Source organism: Brachyistius frenatus, unplaced genomic scaffold (genome assembly GCF_029030835.1).
Source record: "Brachyistius frenatus isolate BFR_SWC_R1_liver_20210118 unplaced genomic scaffold, ASM2903083v1 Contig_17, whole genome shotgun sequence".
Lineage (NCBI taxonomy): Eukaryota > Metazoa > Chordata > Actinopteri > Embiotocidae > Brachyistius > Brachyistius frenatus.
Genome location: NW_027210616.1, coordinates 5685330 through 5702958, shown reverse-complemented (window position 1 = coordinate 5702958; position 17629 = coordinate 5685330). Strand labels below are relative to the sequence as shown.

Here is a 17629-nt window from a genome sequence, read left to right as displayed (position 1 = left end):
TTTTGAGAGAAACATTTCATCAACTATTGGAAATGTTGTCACGACATTCATTTTATTTAAAACATTTTTTTTTCCTCAGCATAAATTACAATCAAATTGGTGATTCTTTGACTTGACTAGCACCATCATCAGGTCAAAATTGTGATTTTATATATATTAAATTACCTCATATGAAAAAGCCATGAATAGAAACGTTTTTATTTTTGACTCAGTATTTGGTTTCCTGTGAGTGCGAGCATATCATTATTTATTTTATGACAGCACAACAGGAGAGTTGTTATTCCTACAACACCTGAATGCATCATCGGTGCAGGTGGCTCAGGGCGTGGCTTCATCCCAGTGGCCCAAGGGATTCAGCTGCGCATGCGTGAGCCAGAAAAGTGCGTTTTAGAATGATTACTGGTGGCCAGCGGAGAGAGACAGATTATACGGCTCTACACAACTGTTGTTTTAATCCCCTGAGCGAGGAGATTTAGCAAGAAAAAAACCCCCAAAAAACCTGGCTTTAAATCCAGCAGCCATATTGTATGGAAAAAGCGACGGAAAGACTGCTGTTTTCAGAAAAAAGTCGTTTCCTCAGACCCCTCTGTCAGGACTTTTGGGAAGTTTCATTTTCTTCATTCACTGGCCGTGGGTTTCAGCTTTCCAGCTGGCTGTGGGATCCAGAGATTGTGACACATTTTTTCATCCATTTCACATCATATCGCGGTCGTTTCTTTGGTTTAAAAAGTGTTAACATACACTTCTGAAAAATGAAGGACCGATTGGAGCAACTTAAGGCGGTAAGTGACGTCCAGGAAATGTTTAATTTCCTCACTCTTTATGTCTATTTTCCTTCTTCTGTTGTTTCCCTGTAATCTCGAATTGGCCTGTAAACACATTTATTTTAGTGAGAAAGGTTAAGATCTATTGAAACATTCTTCTTTTACTCCTACTTATACTTTAAGCATTTATCATAAATACTTGACATCTAACATGCTATCTATTAGAACAAATAGTGCACCATGTGATGACATAACTCAAGTGATCAATTCATTGACACTGCAAAGATGTTGGGTAAAAGTGACTCTTATGTAGACATCACTTTGTTTCTTCACACGCAGTCCAGTTGGATGTTGTGTCAGAGATGTGTTGAAATGTTGTGCAAAACAATACAGAATTAATTACACTGTACAATATTGATTTAAGCAAGTGCTCTAAATATAAGTGATTCTTGCATATTATAGACAAATACTGTTGAACTTACTCAGACGTAGCATTTGTGAGTCTCAGCTGAAAAAAATAACAGCTGGTGATTCCTTCCGTTTTCATTGATGAGGCGAGTAGTTGCCGGCTAAAGCTTAAGTTATTTTTATTAGTCCATCAACAGAAAATGCAAGGATTTTTATGATCACTTGATCTTTCGAAGATATTTTATCCAACAAAATGCTGTCACAATTCTCTTGTCTGGACGTCTGGTAGACATCTTGGTGTTTTCTGAAATTTGATTGAGAAGTGATTAATCACAATTAGGGCTGCAACTAACGATTATTTTCAATACCAATTAATCTGTTGATATATGTCCTCGATTTGGTCTTTCAAATAAAATAAAATGGTGAAAAATGGCGACCACTATTCAACATGTAGCCTGATTGTCTTGTTCTGTCCTGACCAACAGTCCACAACCAAAACATATTCGGTTTATTATCAGGGAGGATTAAAGAACCAGAAAATATTCACATGTAAGAAGCTGGAATCAGTCAATATTTACATCCATTCATTAATAAAATTACTCAAAACAGTTAATCGATTATCAAAGTAGTTGACGATTTGGAAAAGAAATATCATGAATTAAAATATATCAGTTACATTTTTAGTTGCCATTATATATACAAACATCAATCTAGTAAAATACTGATTATGGTCAAAGTAGAAAGTTGTGAAATGGACTCACGATCTACATTTAAAATGGACTGAATCCTGATCTTATTTAACTTTTTTTTAAAAAAATTTTAAAATTATTATTATTTAGCCTTCACAGTCTGATTAGACAGAGAAGTCATTGGAAACACAAACACTGATTTCATTATTATTTCTATGAATCAGAATTGGATTAACAACGGTAAATAGTCTTGCTCCCCATGAGGCTAAAGGCCCTGATCCTATTGACACTGAAGATGGGATGTGTTACTATTGTTACCTGAAACTTGTGGCCAAATATTTGCAGTGTTTACAGTTGCTGAACTGCGTTATCCCCCCTCAGCCATCTGTATGTCACACATTCATGTCTTCATTTCAGTGAAGGAACTTCAAATACTGTAGCAGACTCTTGGGAACTTGACACATACAGTGCGATATATTTTGCTTTGTGTGTAACTGTTCTGTAGTTGAACTTGCGTCCACCCCGACTACTTTTTCATGTCATGGCTGCTCAGTTTCTTATCTTCCTGCCTTCTCCACCTCCGCCTTTATTTTCCTCCTCCAGTTCCCTTTCTAATGTTTTAATTGCTGGCAGTCATCGAGGCTGTTTGTATGTCTGTGTGCACAGGCGTATATTCATGTTAATGTTTGCCACCAGCAGCATGATCACATCACATGAGTTTATACACCTAGACGATTTGGGGAAGTGTGCTCAACAAGAAACGCTTAATCATAGTTAATATGTTCCTGTTTAACACACTTCGTTGCTCATACCGCTTTAGACAACAATGCCAAGAGCAGAAGTTGATACCTGTGCATTAGACAATTCGGTTTTTGAGGTAGACGTCAACACGGCAGCAGCTTTCTGTTCCATTTCCTTAGTTTCAAATGTAGTTTCAGCCAAAGCCATACTCCTTTCAGTTTTGTATGTACAGTGTTTCCCCCTCATTGTACTACAGAGCTGGTGGGCCGCTGCTGTTACTCTGCTTCCCCACCTGGCTCACATTTCAGCACTGTGACTGGTAAAATTGTAACAGCGCTAACACAGAGTTCTTCTGTGGCATACGTTGTTTTTTATTTTATTTTTTTAAATCCCTTGTCAGATTTCAGCTTTGCCTGAGGGAGCACATTGGCTTCTGGCACCATGCTGCTGTATATATGACCCTGTCCTGCTGCTATAACGGCTAGTAGCACATTTTCTAAAGCAACCTGTGGGAAATTCTAGCAAAGGGCAAGTTGAAGATAAGTTATTTTTTATTGTCAATTCATCTAAGTAATTTATTGATAACATTTTTTGGTCTATGCAATGTCAAAAAACGGTGAACATCATACTTCCTTAAAAATCAAGATTATGTATTCAGATGTCTCCAAAGATATCAGGATCTATCTCACACCCAGCGCAAAGCACAACACTTGTCTTTGCTAGTTTCAGATCGACGCAGTTGCGATTTTCTCGTCCAGCGCCATGTTGTTTGAATAACAAATGTTCCCAATTGCACCCAACTGAGCGCCCCTCGGTCTTAAAATGGGGCGTGTTCAGGTGCATTGTTGGCACAATACTATTTTGAAGCGATGGTGCAATTGACCAACAATAACCTGGTCTCATGTCAATGCAGCAGCATTTTACTTTAAGGCTTCATTATTAAAATAGTAATATGTGCCTGCTTGTTACACACAGGGACATGCAGCAATTAGCAAACATGCAAAAGATATAAAAAATTAAAAGATTACAAGTGTAAAGATTATTATTATTATGGATTTAAATAAAAACATTATTATAATCCTACTTTTCATCAGAATTCAAAGAGAAATGTGCTTTCCTGCCAGCACACCTGGCTTTCAAAGGGAATGGGAGGTCATTTTGTTGTTTGCTTTATTTGTGTTTGTTCAGCACGAAACGCCTCTAATTATTGGAGCCACTAAGTAACACCCCTTTGAACCATATCTTTTACTTTGTGCTCAGATTGTTTGCTATTAAAACTGACTGAAGTGTTAGCTAGATCCCCTTCCGTTTATTGGAATTATAAAAAGAAAGGCAACAAATCTTCACAAATAACTTGTTGAAACTCCGGCTAATTATTTTTTGATCTTGTAATTCTTGCCGCTCCATTTGTGTATTATTCTTTAAGACTTCCTTCTCAGCTCAGTTTAGTCTTCTTCCACCTCCTCCTCCTTCTTAGTTGTCGTTCAGCAGCAGTGTGTGTTCGGTTTCATCATTTATGATCCCCAGAGACAAAGTCTGAAAGTTTATCACCTCCCGCTTGCTTAAAGATGACACAGTCATGGTAAAGATAAGTTACAGAGAGGGTTCAACAGGAGCCATGAATAAACTGGATTGTGTTTACATGACTGTCAACATCATATGTCAGAGAGGTCCCTTCAGAGTTATTCTGTATATGTACTGTATATATTCTGTATGTATATAACTGAGTATAGAGGCTGATATAATGACCTCAGTCTTTCTTCTCGAGCTTTACTTTTCTATTCATGCCCTTAGTGTGTTGCACATTTGATCCGAATGTCCGTAGAAGCCAGTACGACAAAGAAAGTCCAATGATTTGTGCTCCGATGAAACACGTAACAAGAGACCGTCAGTTTGATGACAAGTGCTTCAGTGTAAAAAATCTCTCTCTAGTCATCGGCTTGTCGAGCTGAATTATGCAACATGACATATGGCGCTTTGTTTGCAGAATAAGCATAATTAAGTGTTTTGCACAAAAGGAACAAGCTGGCATCCAAACTAACATGTATCATTCATGTGCAGCGCATGTGCTGTTCTCTAATCTTGATGTTCAGTTGACCGAACGCCATCCAGTGTGCGTTTTGAGATTTTTGATGATTACACAATCTTCAGGATGAGATTATTACAGTTTTGTTGTTTTCGGTTTGAAAAACGGAGAGAAAATTTAATTTTCTGCTGCATGGCTCACTCTGTCAAGACAGCCTTGTGGCTCACAGGGCCATTAAATCTCATTTGTCACAAATTAATTGTGTATTTAAAAAATAAATAAATGAAGAAAGGGTGGGTAAAATACTGGTTAATATTAATCTATTTTTACTCGGCACCCACGCATTTCAAACATTACGTCAAAACTAATCATGACGCATTACATCCGAACTCTGTAGTGACCACAAACAGTATGAGGTTAATGTATTATGAATAGCAGTGTGATCCAAAGGTGTGCTTCTGTGTCTTCCGCCAGTAATCGGTATCTCCAAGTCGAGTCATGAGATGAGCAAGTGACTTTAACTAGAAACGTCGTAAAAGTTTTCTTGATAACTTGGACAAAGTCACTCCTGCTGACTGTGTCTGTCAGTATCAAACTGTTTCTACTTAGAAACCAAGAACCTTTATGAGTGTGTGCGTATTTGTGTGTGTGGGGGGGGCCTTTGGTTGTTTGGTTTGTTACACACATCAGCCCTCTTTCCTCTTGTTTTTGCTGAATGAGAGACACTGGAAGGAAGTGAGCGCTTGTTCTTATCTCAGTACTGCAGAAATGCTGTGTGAGGGAGCATAATGTGTTCGGCACAGAGTGGCGTGTTTGAGAGGCCCTGTGAGAGATTCAAGCACAAGCAGTGTGTCCGTGCGCGTCCAGGCAGCAGCTGTTGTTAGTCACAGCAGCTTGAACCAAATAAGTCAAGGCTGCATTTGCAAGTAAAATTTCAGATGAGGGCTTGCCCGTAAATGTGTATGCCCTGTGCGGATATTGATTATTTTCATTATTGATGAAAATGTTTGTAAAATATCAGAAAAATGTGAAACTTTCTAAAAGTAAAGATAGTGTTTACGAACAAATACGGCAAAGAAAAGCAGCTCAAATGACAGAAGGTGGAAGACTCAAATGTTTGGTGGTTTCGGGTAAAAAAAAAAAATTAAAAAAAATGATCAACACAATTAATTGATCATTTCCACTGTGACGTCATCTTCAGTGTAACAAACGTGCTTGCAGGTTCGTTTCGTCGGCAGGTTTGTACAGGATGTGCAATCAGTTGGCAGCAGTGTCACCTTTTAGCATCTGCTCAGCTTATGCGGATTTCTCAACTGACGTGATACCAAAAAAAAAGCATCAGGTCCTGTCTACAGCTCTTCCCTGATGGAAACCCCCCAAAAAGGAGAGCACAGTTGAGTTGAGCAGTGGAAAAAGAGTCTTGCTTCAGCTTTAACTCCCAGTTTCTTTTAGTGCCTTGTCTCATTTAATGACAAACCAAGGAGCTGTGTAGCTCCATGAGCAAGTTAAAGTGTAACTGTAATTGCAGAGCTTGTCCAGTGCAGCCTAAATTAAGTGTAATATTTATTGAGATCGGCAGTTTAGCGATTGAGGCTGGGTCAGCTGATATGAGAGAGCGGGGAAGTCGACAGCTGTGACCAACATTTTCCATGACCTGACTTTGACCCGGGAGCACACCTGCGGAGTCCAGACCTCTGGCTCAGTCACACTTTGTATGTTACAAACACAAACGTGCTGCTGTAGGCGTAAAGACTTTAGTCGGCTGAAAATAAAATCAGTGTGTCTAATGAAAAACATATTTGACCTGGAAAAGCAGAAACACTTCAAAGGGAGGAGACAACTGAAGTTTTGGTCTGTTTTCACATATAGTTACATGTTATATTTCTTCACCCAAGACTGTCACGACATGGCCTTGATGTCTGTATACATTATAGCTTGGTTGTTGTTGTTTCTGAAGTCAGTTTTAAAGTCCGTAGGAAACAGGTTGAGTTCCTGGAGTCCTTTCATGTAAATATTCAGCAGCAGTGCGGAGCTCTTTGTGACGAACCACCAGTGCTGCCTCGTGTTTACAGACTGTCCCTTCTAACATTTTTATTGACTTCAGCAAAGGGAAGCTACTCCTGAAATTTATTAGGTGTCGGCTGATTAGGGTCAGACCAGTATTTCTGGCTGATTTATCATGCTGAGCTGCTAACCAGGAAGCAATTTCATTATTATGGAGTTTAATTATGATTCAAGATTTAATGCTGTTTTGTGGTTTTTCCAAACTGACAAGGAAAAACCTTCTGAGCTACAGTTTGGTAATAAAGCAAGCTTGAAAAGTTGATCGTTATTATAGAACAGTGGCACAAAATATCAGTTTTCTGTAAAAATGAGACAAAATCAAAAATAGTTTAACATTTCAGGGAAGCACAACAATTCTTTCTTGTTTTAAATTCATTGAGAGGATCGATACGGCAAATATAAAGAAAGATACAGCCGGCAGCCTTGTGATTTTGTACGTCGAGTTTGATGTATACACCCAAGCAGGGCTTTGAGTTAGTTTTAAACAGAGTTGGTTTGTTTAACAGGATGTCTCTGTAATTGCTACCTGCATTGAGTGCATTTATTCTTCATATTTATCGGTGTACATGTCATGGGAAAAAACCAAAACGGAAATTCACCTGTCAACAGTGAGTCAATTTAATTGTTACATTTTTTTTTTTTTTTTAAGATAGCAAATGTGACACAAGAAGAGCACAGCTTTTCAGGAGAGAAAATAAAATACAGGATAAATAAGGAGTGGGATAAGTTGCCCCACATTTGCACAGAACTGTCTGTGTTTCTGTTTTTACCCTGGTGAACATATTTGAACAAACCTTTTAATCTTGAGGTGCTGATGACACGTTTGAGCTTCAGAGAAACGTGTAATACCCTTCACACATTCTTTCTGGCCAGCTGGATCTACTAACACTACTCTCACACTTGCTTTTTATTCTGACAGACGTGCGATCAAGATGACGAAGAGGTGGAGATTGCGGTGGACAACGCAGCCTTTATGGACGAGTTCTTCTCTCAGGTGAATTTTACAGTGCATTAGTGTGTGGGAGCTCTGCTTCTTCTTCGCTTGTATTTGGGACAACCCACATGGATAGATGTTCTTAATCTTTGTCATTTGTGTATGTATCTATTTGTGTGTTTGTTCCAGATTGAGGACATCAGGACCAGTATTGATAAAATTGATGAGAACGTGGCTGAAGTCAAAAAGCTTTACTCTGTTGTCCTGTCTGCTCCCACATCAGATCAGAGTAAGACACCAGCTTTTCTTCTCACACCTGTTCTGTTTTCTCTTCTTTAAATTTCCTCAACTGATGCGAGTCTCTGAGGATCAAATTAATGCTTCTCCTCCATCAGCTGCATTAAGTTGCATTTTTGCCCCAAATCAAATATCTTTATATTTCTTTACACAAGATTTTAAATGTAGATCAGTAAATGCAGCTGCACTGTTCTGTGAAGCAAATGATTTGTCGTCTTGAATGATGACACATCATGAAAGAAGCTGATTTGTACTAAATGCAGCTGTCTCACTCTGTCTGTCACTGCATGTCTCTTGCTTCCTAGAAACACAGGATGACTTGGAGGCGATCACCAATGACATAAAGAAAATGGCCAACAATGCGAGAAACAAACTCAAAAGTGAGTCTGCCTCCTACTACTACACACAGCTTTGTCAGAATAATTTTTGATGTTTACTGGATTTAGTGTGAGGTTTGAATGAAGAATTAAACAGTGATGTGATGTGTAAGTAGTTCAGTTGAATCATAAATCGATGACTTGGACTTTTCTTTGCAGCCATCGAGAGGAATCTGGAGTCAGAGGAGCAGGAGAGGGTGTCGGCTGACATGCGGATACGTAAATCACAGGTAAATAGTTTACATCGGACCTTAGGGTGAAGCTGTTTTATAGCAAACCTCCACTTGCGTTCATAATAAAAGCGTTTTAAACAGGGTGTGGGAGGTCTAATCACTTCTTATTTCTTGTGTTATTATCTCAAATGTAAATTCAATGGGCTTTATCAGCTTGATCATTTCTAATTACCTTCCTGTCAGAACATGATTAAGGTAAAGAAAAGGAGGGAAAATAGGGAAGAGGGTGTTTTTAAAACCTATTTGCAACAGCAGATTTTGGCATTTTGACTAATTATTTAAAACATTAGCAAAAATGTGTTCCTCTTTGACATAAAAAGTACATCAACATTTGTCTGCCGTGTCTCTGTCTTCACGTTTCTGCCCGGAAGAATACTTGTGTGCTTGTGTCTTAATTTATTATTGTTCTGTCTCCCAGCATGCAGTGCTGTCCAGGAAGTTTGTGGAGGTCATGACAAAATATAATGAAGCTCAGGTGGACTTCAGGGAGAGGAGTAAAGGACGTATTCAGAGACAGCTAGAAATCAGTGAGTGACACCTGCAAACACAGCAACTAAGTCATGTGACGGTCGCACGGCCCCCTTTGTCATTATTCCTTTTTCTTTTCCCTTTCTTCTCCAGCTGGAAAAGCAACGACAGATGAAGAACTGGAGGAGATGTTGGAGAGTGGCAATGCTGCAGTGTTTACTGCAGGGGTAAGAATGAATGTGTGTGTGTGTGTGTGCACGCATGTTTGCATTTCCACGATCTTTAAGGCCCAGTTCAGAACAAAGGTTAAATGCAACTATTTGCAAATTACCAGTCTGCAACATAGTGAAACCTGCGTGTATACACCCAAGGAAAGGAACTAGACAAGACGGTACAACATCAACACAGCAGCGTTTTAACTGACAGTATCTCAGGCTTTCTCAGGTAGCTGCATTTCATTTTCATGTCTTAAAACATGAATGAGGATAGTGACAGTGAGTTCCTTGCAACATTTGCTTTTTCAGTATTGCTGAAATGGCAAAAACATAAATTATACAATGCAAAATTATACCATGACCTTTAGACAGAAGATCTCGGCCCAATCCCAATTGGCACACTCACGGACTCGCAGACTTTGAGGTGCATCACCGGTAAGTCAGCGAGGGTTCAGGGCCCCATAAGTTTGTGAAGGCTCTCTGGTGCACATTTTGAGCCCTTTTAGATACACTTTTGGTAATTTCGCATTGTCAATGTATTAATGTCAATGCCTTTTGTTTTGGTAATATGCTAAAATGTATATATTAAGTGGGGGTGTATTTAATGTTTAAACATTCTTGTACATTTGATCATATTACCAAGACTCAGGAAAGGCAATAATGTAAATAATTTAAATGGATAACGTATTTAAATAAATAAATAAGTTCCTTCTGTTTTCCAACTAGATTTAACGATCGAGATTAAATGGAAGATTCAATGCCTAATGTTAATCACGCTGACTAGAAGTAATAAAAAGAAACATTAGATGTGATCAAAGGCCGGTCTTCATTTGAACACCGAGACTGAGGTTCTTGTGTTTTCATGTCCGTGTTTGTATTGCTCCTGTGTGGTAACAGTAAACCTCTCCTCCCCTCTTTATTTGATTTTTTAATTTAGATTGTGGACTCCGGGATCTCGAAACAAGCCCTGAGTGAGATTGAGTCCAGACACAAAGACATCGTCCGTCTGGAAAGTAGCATCAAAGAGCTGCACGATATGTTTGTAGACATCGCCATGCTGGTGGAGAGCCAGGTACGCACAGCCGCTACATCCACCAGCCTGTCATCCATCCATCCATTAGTCAATTTAACAACCTCTCATCTCATCTCATTCATTCATTTAGTCATTCTTTGTATTCATCCTTAAATCTTCTCCATGGCTTTGTGTTCTGTATTAAACTGTCTTTTTCCTCCCAATTATTTGTCTCTCTGTCACCGCTGTGGTATGACTGTCAATCTGCATGTGTCTCTGTTTCCTCTTTTCCAGCTCCATGTCTTTCTTGTACCTCTCTTTACTCGCTTCTGCCACCTCCATCCCATTACCCATCATTAACGGAACCAGCATGAACGCATTTAGTAAGATCGTTATTTATATCGGAACAGATTTCACACTAGAGCTCAAACACACTTTGCTGAACAGTCAGCCCCTGCATGTGAATTCATACTTAAGTATAACCACATATTTCTTGCTGCTTACGCCATGCTGTCTGAGGGAAAGCCTTGTTTAAGGTAAGGGCCCGATGTCTTGCACACTTCTGCTGTTTGTGTTGTGTGATTTCTCAGGAAACTCTTGTTCTTATTTCTAGTTTTAAGTTCCAAAATGAAATTCAAACATCAAAGTATTGGTCAAACAACCAATAATACATCTGAAGTCTAATGAATGAAGTATTTTAACCAGTCTGCAGTACTTTGTTTTGCCATTAACTCTTTATCTCGCTGAATGTTGTTAATGTTTTTCAGGGTGACATAGTTGACAACATAGAGCAGAATGTATCCAAATCAGAGGACCACATTATAGAAGCAAGGGAACAGACCAAAAAAGCCATAAAGTACCAGACCAAAGCACGTAAGGTAATGTCACTTTACCAGCGATCACACCAGTCTGCCTGTGACCTCTTCCTGTTTTTTTCTGTTTAGTTTCTTAACAGTGTTGCAATTTTTCTGTTTGACACATTTAAACCACACAGTGTGCCTGCAGATCACCCTCCCTCGCCCAACACGCAAACACACTCATTGCCATCCTCAACCAACTGTTGCATTCTCTGTGCCTTGCTCTTTTTTTTTTTTTCCCCCTCTCTCTCTTTCTCTCTCTCTGTTATTTCACTTATTTGCTCTTGCTGCTTTTTGCTGCCTCTGACACGGTTCACGTCAGGGTGGGATGATTGACAGGATTGAGAGCAACATGGACCAGTCGGTGGGATTTGTCGAGCGGGCCGTAGCAGACACTAAGAAAGCTGCAAAGTTTCAGCAAGAGGCTCGCCGTGTGAGTGACGATACAGTCAAAAACAACGGCCCGGTTTCCCAAAAGCAACAGAAAATGTATTTATTTTATTCCTTTTCAAATTGAAGTACACTCTTTAACCAGCAGAAAAAAAAGATGAGAGAGATACAGAATGAAGTATAAAGTGGAGGAAATTTGACACCACATGACAAAAACAGAGTTGGATTCAAGTTCACAAGGCTGACAGTACGATTATAGAATCCGTGTTATTCAGGCGACCCTAAACTACTGTGAACATGTACCTGGAACATCAAGTCCTCTGTCTCCTCCTGTCCAGACAGTGCTGAGCAGAAGCTAATGGCCCATACAGGTGTCTTTTAAACTTTACTTGGACAGTGAACAACACTGCATGGAAAATGTCACCGTCTCATTCATTTGAGTGGGACCTTTATGTTGCACAGCAAGAGGATAGGGCCCCAGCAAAAAATACAAACCAAAACAAAACAAAACAAAAACACCCAAGAGTTATCTGGTAGAGAAGTACAAAAGCTCAACTCTTCGTGTAACACAATAAGGTATAATTTGTTAAGAAGCAGTGTTAGCCAGTTGAATACATGCAGGCCCAAACTCCTTTTAGATTACCTTGTAACGTGAATTTAGGATTTCTGCTATTTACGTTGTGATCGTCGCAATAAATGATAACATTATTACTTTATGTAGTTTTAAAGAGTTGTACAATTCTGTTCTGCAATGCTGTGTTTGGACCGGACAGTCAAACTCGCTCATAGTTTTCATCAGTACCTGAAACTACACACTTTTTTTTTTTTTTAACACATAGCTGTCTCTCTAGAAATTATTAGAGTTCCTCTTTAACACAAGAATGCTTTTGGGAAACCTGCTCGACTTCTTGAAGACCATCCCCACCATCAAGAACCCGATCCTGACCTGTGATGATCCCCAACCCTCCTACCTGCTGAGACACACACACACACACACACACACACACACACACACACACACACACACACACACACACACACACACACACACACACACACACACACACACACACACACACACACACACACACACACACACACACACACACACCTGACAGCTTCCTCACTCTTTTCTCTCTGTCCTCTTTCTTCAGCTTTATCTCATGACTGCAGCACTGGCCTTTGCTTTTGTTTGTGTTTCTGGCTGTTACAGCATGTGTGTAAAAACATGACGTCCACACTGTTGTGACAAGCGAAAACTGGTTTATCAAAGAGTTTGTGTGGTTACTAAGCTACAAAGATAATCCACGATATCGGATACGTTCATTGTTGACATTTCACCTGATAGAAAATAGTACAAACTTCATGTATTGTAACAAGTTCTAGTTGTTACTAGTGCTTGTTACAATATAATATAATAACAATATAATAAACTTTATTATAAATAATGATAAACTTTATTATTAGTACTAAACTTTAGTATTATTACTATTCTTCACTAGTTGATACCATCATTGTTGCACCTATCTGTAAATGACTTGCTGTTGTCTCCCGCTGAGGTTGGACCTGATGGTACTGTATGTACTTGGTTGTTCCCAACAGAAAACGGTGATAATAGTGGTGGTTGTGCTGGTCTTGCTGGCAGTACTAGCTCTCATAATCGGGTTGTCAGTGGGATTGAAGTGAAGCTGAGGAGCTATTTGAGTAAGGGGAGAGCTAAGGGTGAGTAACACTGGAGCAAATGTTGGCTGTAGCGCCATAATGGGTGTGGGTGTTCCGAGGAATGCTTTGGAAAGGAGTTTGCACTTCCCTTCAGGGTGTGTGTGTGTGTGGGTGTCTCTCTCTCTCTCTCTCTCTCTCTCTCTCTCTCTCTCTCTCTCTCTCTCTCTCTCTCTCTCTGTGGTGTGTGTATTTGAATTTCTTGGGTGTGTTATGTTTCTCTCCCATTCTGCTGCACTATCCTCTGGTTACTGTCGAACAAACAAAGCTTTGCTGGTGGTGAGTTAGTCACACTCCGTTTCAGCGGGAGTTTTGGTTTGCAGCGCTCGTGAAGCCCTGACGTTAACACTATTCTCCCTGTGTGTCTCTGTATCTCCCCCTCTGTAGAGGATGATAAATTATCGGTGCCGTCTGTGCTGTGGTTGGTCTCATCCTCCTCACTGTCATCCTCACCCAGACAGTGTAGCAGGACTGTACCTTGCTGCCATCATCTCATCACCCTCTCCACCCTGTTCTCCATCAGATACCCCACGAAAGAAAAAACGGATACTGATCACTCCATATTTATATCATATTATTTACAACCCGTCCTTTAGAAACAACTGAAGGTGTGGGCGATGCATTTGACCTCAGTTTGAGGATGCTCTGCTGCAAATGAGACTGAAGCTGACATTAGGTACAACACCTAATGTCGAAAAAGGGAATTGAAAAATAACCGATCACGATGTCACAATTCTTTGTGCAACATTTGGTGCCAAAGAATTAACATGGACGTATTTGTCCTCGGGAGTTTTAACCTCATGGAAGCACATCACCTCCCTGATCATTTTTCCTTCATGAGCCCCGACACATTTCATGATCGTCACTGATCGTTCACTGCTCTGGGATTTTATTGGGTTTGGGGAGTTGCAGCACTTTTACATTTCCAAACGTGTAATTAAACTCAAAATGTCTGTAATTATCATGTATATAATAGAGTTATATGTTTAGTAGTTCTGAATGTAGCCTAGGTCTTTAACTTGAAGAGGACTGGCGTGTATGCTCGCTCATGATCTTTCAACTTAAGGAGCCCTAGTGCTTGTTATTTTAAAATGTGAAAGATGGTCATGAGAGCACATTTCATGAACTCTCTCTCTCTCTCAAAAAAAAAAAAAGACAGGCAGGTGGGATGAAGATGTCTGACTTGCTTGGAGAGTTCTGTAAACACTGCAGTATCTGGGAGAAGTACCTGAAATTGTGGCTTCCCAAAATCTTGTCAAACCTATTTTTCATATATAGACATGATTATCTCCCATGTTAAAATGCTTTAAAAACGTTTAATACCAACGATTTTGTATTGAGGCTGATAGTAACACTAGTGGTTTTGTATTTATTCAACATTTTGATGAAGTCACACATAACTGCACACTCTAACCAACAGTATGGTGTCCCTGGCTGGTGGCTCTTTTGTTAGTGAGATGAATTAACAGGTGTATTTTAGGCCTCCCAATAGTTCTACTGTAAACATATAAATCAGCTGCTAGTTTATTAAATGCAACCCAGCAATGCATCCTTTGTTCATGACGGTTTTAATGTTCCGTTTTTGTGTACAGAGCTTTAGAGATATGCCAATTACATTTTATGAACATTGTGGTGGCTGTGCATCTAATATTTAGTCTGCTGTCACTGGTATACACGGGTTGAAGGATATATTAGAAACACCTTTAATAAACATTTCATCAGGCCTTTTCTTTGAATGTGTTAGACTGACGGTTTTACTGAACCACAGTGCACAGGTCGTCACCCGGTGGCGTTAACAGGGTTATTAAAGCAGAAGATTCCAGCTGTGCATATCAGACTTAATATTTCAACCAATCATCAAGAGATGAGCCATTTCAGTCACCTAAGGGCTGTATAATGCAACCTATTTGTTTTAGTTTTTTTTTTAAACCAGAGCCAGACAGACCCAGCGTGGTCTTTTGGCCACACTAGTCTACTCTATTAACTGAGCTTGAGCCATCAGTGTAGGCTGCAATAAGAGAGGAAGAAGACGACTGAAGCTGTTGTTCACTGTTTTAAGTTAAGTGCCTTTGATTTGAAGAGAAATTAAAGATTTTATGTTTTTTTAATGTCTGGTTGACTTGTGTTTTCTGTCCTGCTGTTGTTTTATAAGGAAGTAAATAAGTAACTGATGTTTTTACACTTTTTGATGACTGCATGTTGCTGAGAAGCTGTGTGAATGTGTTTTATGGGACGGTCTGCATGTCAGCAGATTGTTGATACATCACGCTAACCACTGTGTTGCAAAGTACAGCTTTTAAAGACCGGTGCAAAAGTAAGTCGTTTCACCTTTCCTCTCTCTTCACACAGACACACACACACACACACACACACACACACACACACACACACACACACACACACACACACACACACACACACACACACACACACACACACACACATCCCCCTCTACACCCCACCCCCACCCACCCTAACCTGTGTGACCCTTCGTTCTCCTTTGCTCAATCGTTTCCTCAAACTAGTGTCAATAAGCAGAAATAATTGCACCGTGTTAGTTGCTTTGTGTTTTGTGTTTAATTTCTCTGACTGTTTTTCTCACCGTTGTGTATTTTCTGATTAAATCTCCAGAAAAAGATGATGATTACATTGTGCTGTGCCATCATTGGGATTGTTGGCTTCTCCTACATGTACAGCTTCTTCTCATAAAAGGTTTTACACAGGTGAAACACCTGCATCAGCCTTTAACACTATACACTCGCCACTTGCACACTAAATGTTTAAAGACCGTCCTTTCTTTTGTGTTTGTGTGGTGTTTCTAAGGAGGAGGATTTCTCAGAGACAAAGGAACATTTCTTCAGGTGCTCCCTTATTTTTACCCTGACAATTATTTGAATTATTTTAAAATATCATGGATGTATTTAAAAAAAAAAAGGAACCACATTTGTCCCGTGCACTTTCCCTTCTATTAAGTATTTGGATTTCAGTTATTTTCTTGCTGTATGAAGTGTTTGAAAACGTGTCATAAATGTGTAGATTTTTCTCAATCTGCCTGTTCTCAGCCAGATGGCTTAACATGTTACTTTTGATCATATTTAGCCATTATTGGCCGACTGTAGTCCAGCGCCTCCTGCTGGTGCACTGAGGGATCAGTATAATTTAGAGAAATTGTAACCATCAGGAAATCATTTCCAAGGCTTCATTTAAACTTTGCAAAAAAAAAAATAAAAATGCATGAACATGAGCTTCTTTTTGTGCTATTTAGGCTTTTTTTTTTTTTTAACTAATCTGATCAAAACTATCCAATTAAGTAGTATTTTCTGGATTGTTTGTTGTCATAATTTTAATAAGATGTGTGTGATTTTTTTGTTGTTGTGCGTGATCTGTCTGTATGCGTCTGTGTCGCTGAAACGCTTGTATCGACGGTCTTCTCTGTAGCAGTCGCTCACTGGCTGTGTTGTCAACTCGGTGAAGCCTGTTATGTAATAAAAGATTGCCGTGCATTGTACCAAGTGTGCTTTGCCTCTTGTGCTGGTGATTTGACACTCGGCTCAGCCGGTCGTCTGTTTCCCACGGAGGGACCCCCTCGTGTCTTTCTAAACTCTCAGGGCATCGAGCCTCTTCCCTTACGTGTGAAAGCTACAGCTGATGCATGGCGACCGCACGACTCTAGCGCTTTCCTGACCTCATTTCATCCCCCATGTAGCTTTTCTTCCTCACCGCCCATCAGCACGAGAGGGGGCGGGGTCTACGCAAGGGTGCGCTCGCTTTTCTGCTCCGAGTGTGAATACTTCGTTGTGCGACACAAGTACGGAAAAAGAAGAAAAAAAGAAAGAAAAGAAGATAGGCCACTCGTTTGTAGAAAGACGTACGTCTAAATATAATACATCATATAAATAAATCTGAATACACGAATCAACTTAGAAAAGACATATACCTCACATCGCCTGAAACCAGTGTACTTAAATAAAATGTACAAGCAATGGTGTATTTTTACAATACAGTATGTCAAAAATAAGTGTTTATCCATAACATAAAATAACGTTCACAATTTGAAACAATACATAAAATGTTATTGTGATAATTACATTGAAATAAAGCAGAAGTGTCATAAATACTAAATCCTTTGGCTACAAATAACTCTTACTGTTAATATATATATATATATATATATATATATATATATATATATATATATATATATTTACAGATATATATATCTATATCTATATATATATTAGACATATATATATTAGATATATATTAGAACATAGAATAAACTAATCATGCAGATCTTTTTTTTTATCCCCGAGGGGAATTTGTTTTCGCTACAGCAGCATACAGGAAGCAATAAGATAATAAGATAATAATAGAAAGCAATAAAATAGCAGTAAAAATATAAAATGCACAGTATATACAGTACAGTATAGATATA

General features: G+C 39.2%; 1 protein-coding gene across 6 annotated transcripts; it reads left to right on the top strand.

Moving 5' to 3' along the window:
* Positions 1 to 399: 399 nt before the first annotated feature.
* stx3b (syntaxin 3b) lies at positions 400 to 16706 on the top strand. 6 transcript variants are annotated; one of them, XM_069694543.1, is made up of 12 exons: positions 400 to 782; positions 7612 to 7686; positions 7816 to 7915; positions 8229 to 8303; positions 8460 to 8530; positions 8952 to 9060; positions 9155 to 9228; positions 10154 to 10288; positions 10996 to 11106; positions 11408 to 11518; positions 15826 to 15917; positions 16018 to 16706. In XM_069694543.1, exons 1-11 carry the CDS (start codon positions 753 to 755, stop codon positions 15901 to 15903), a joined length of 969 nt encoding a protein of 322 aa, XP_069550644.1. In that variant the 5' UTR covers positions 400 to 752; the 3' UTR covers positions 15904 to 15917; positions 16018 to 16706. The 6 variants fall into 6 exon arrangements, 5 of the variants coding, with proteins under 5 accessions (XP_069550644.1, XP_069550639.1, XP_069550642.1 ...); XM_069694538.1 differs by lacking the exons at positions 11408 to 11518; positions 15826 to 15917; positions 16018 to 16706 and adding exons at positions 13078 to 13197; positions 13582 to 15302; XM_069694541.1 differs by lacking the exons at positions 10996 to 11106; positions 11408 to 11518.
* Positions 16707 to 17629: the final 923 nt, after the last annotated feature.

Bases quoted from the DNA above. Each gene is read 5' to 3' on its own strand.
- stx3b (XM_069694543.1), top strand. From the start codon at position 753: ATGAAGGACCGATTGGAGCAACTTAAGGCG. The intron at 9,229-10,153 runs GTAAGAATGAAT...TTTTTAATTTAG, and splicing joins CTGCAGTGTTTACTGCAGGG to ATTGTGGACTCCGGGATCTC. The intron at 11,519-15,825 runs GTGAGTGACGAT...TTAAATCTCCAG, and splicing joins TTCAGCAAGAGGCTCGCCGT to AAAAAGATGATGATTACATT.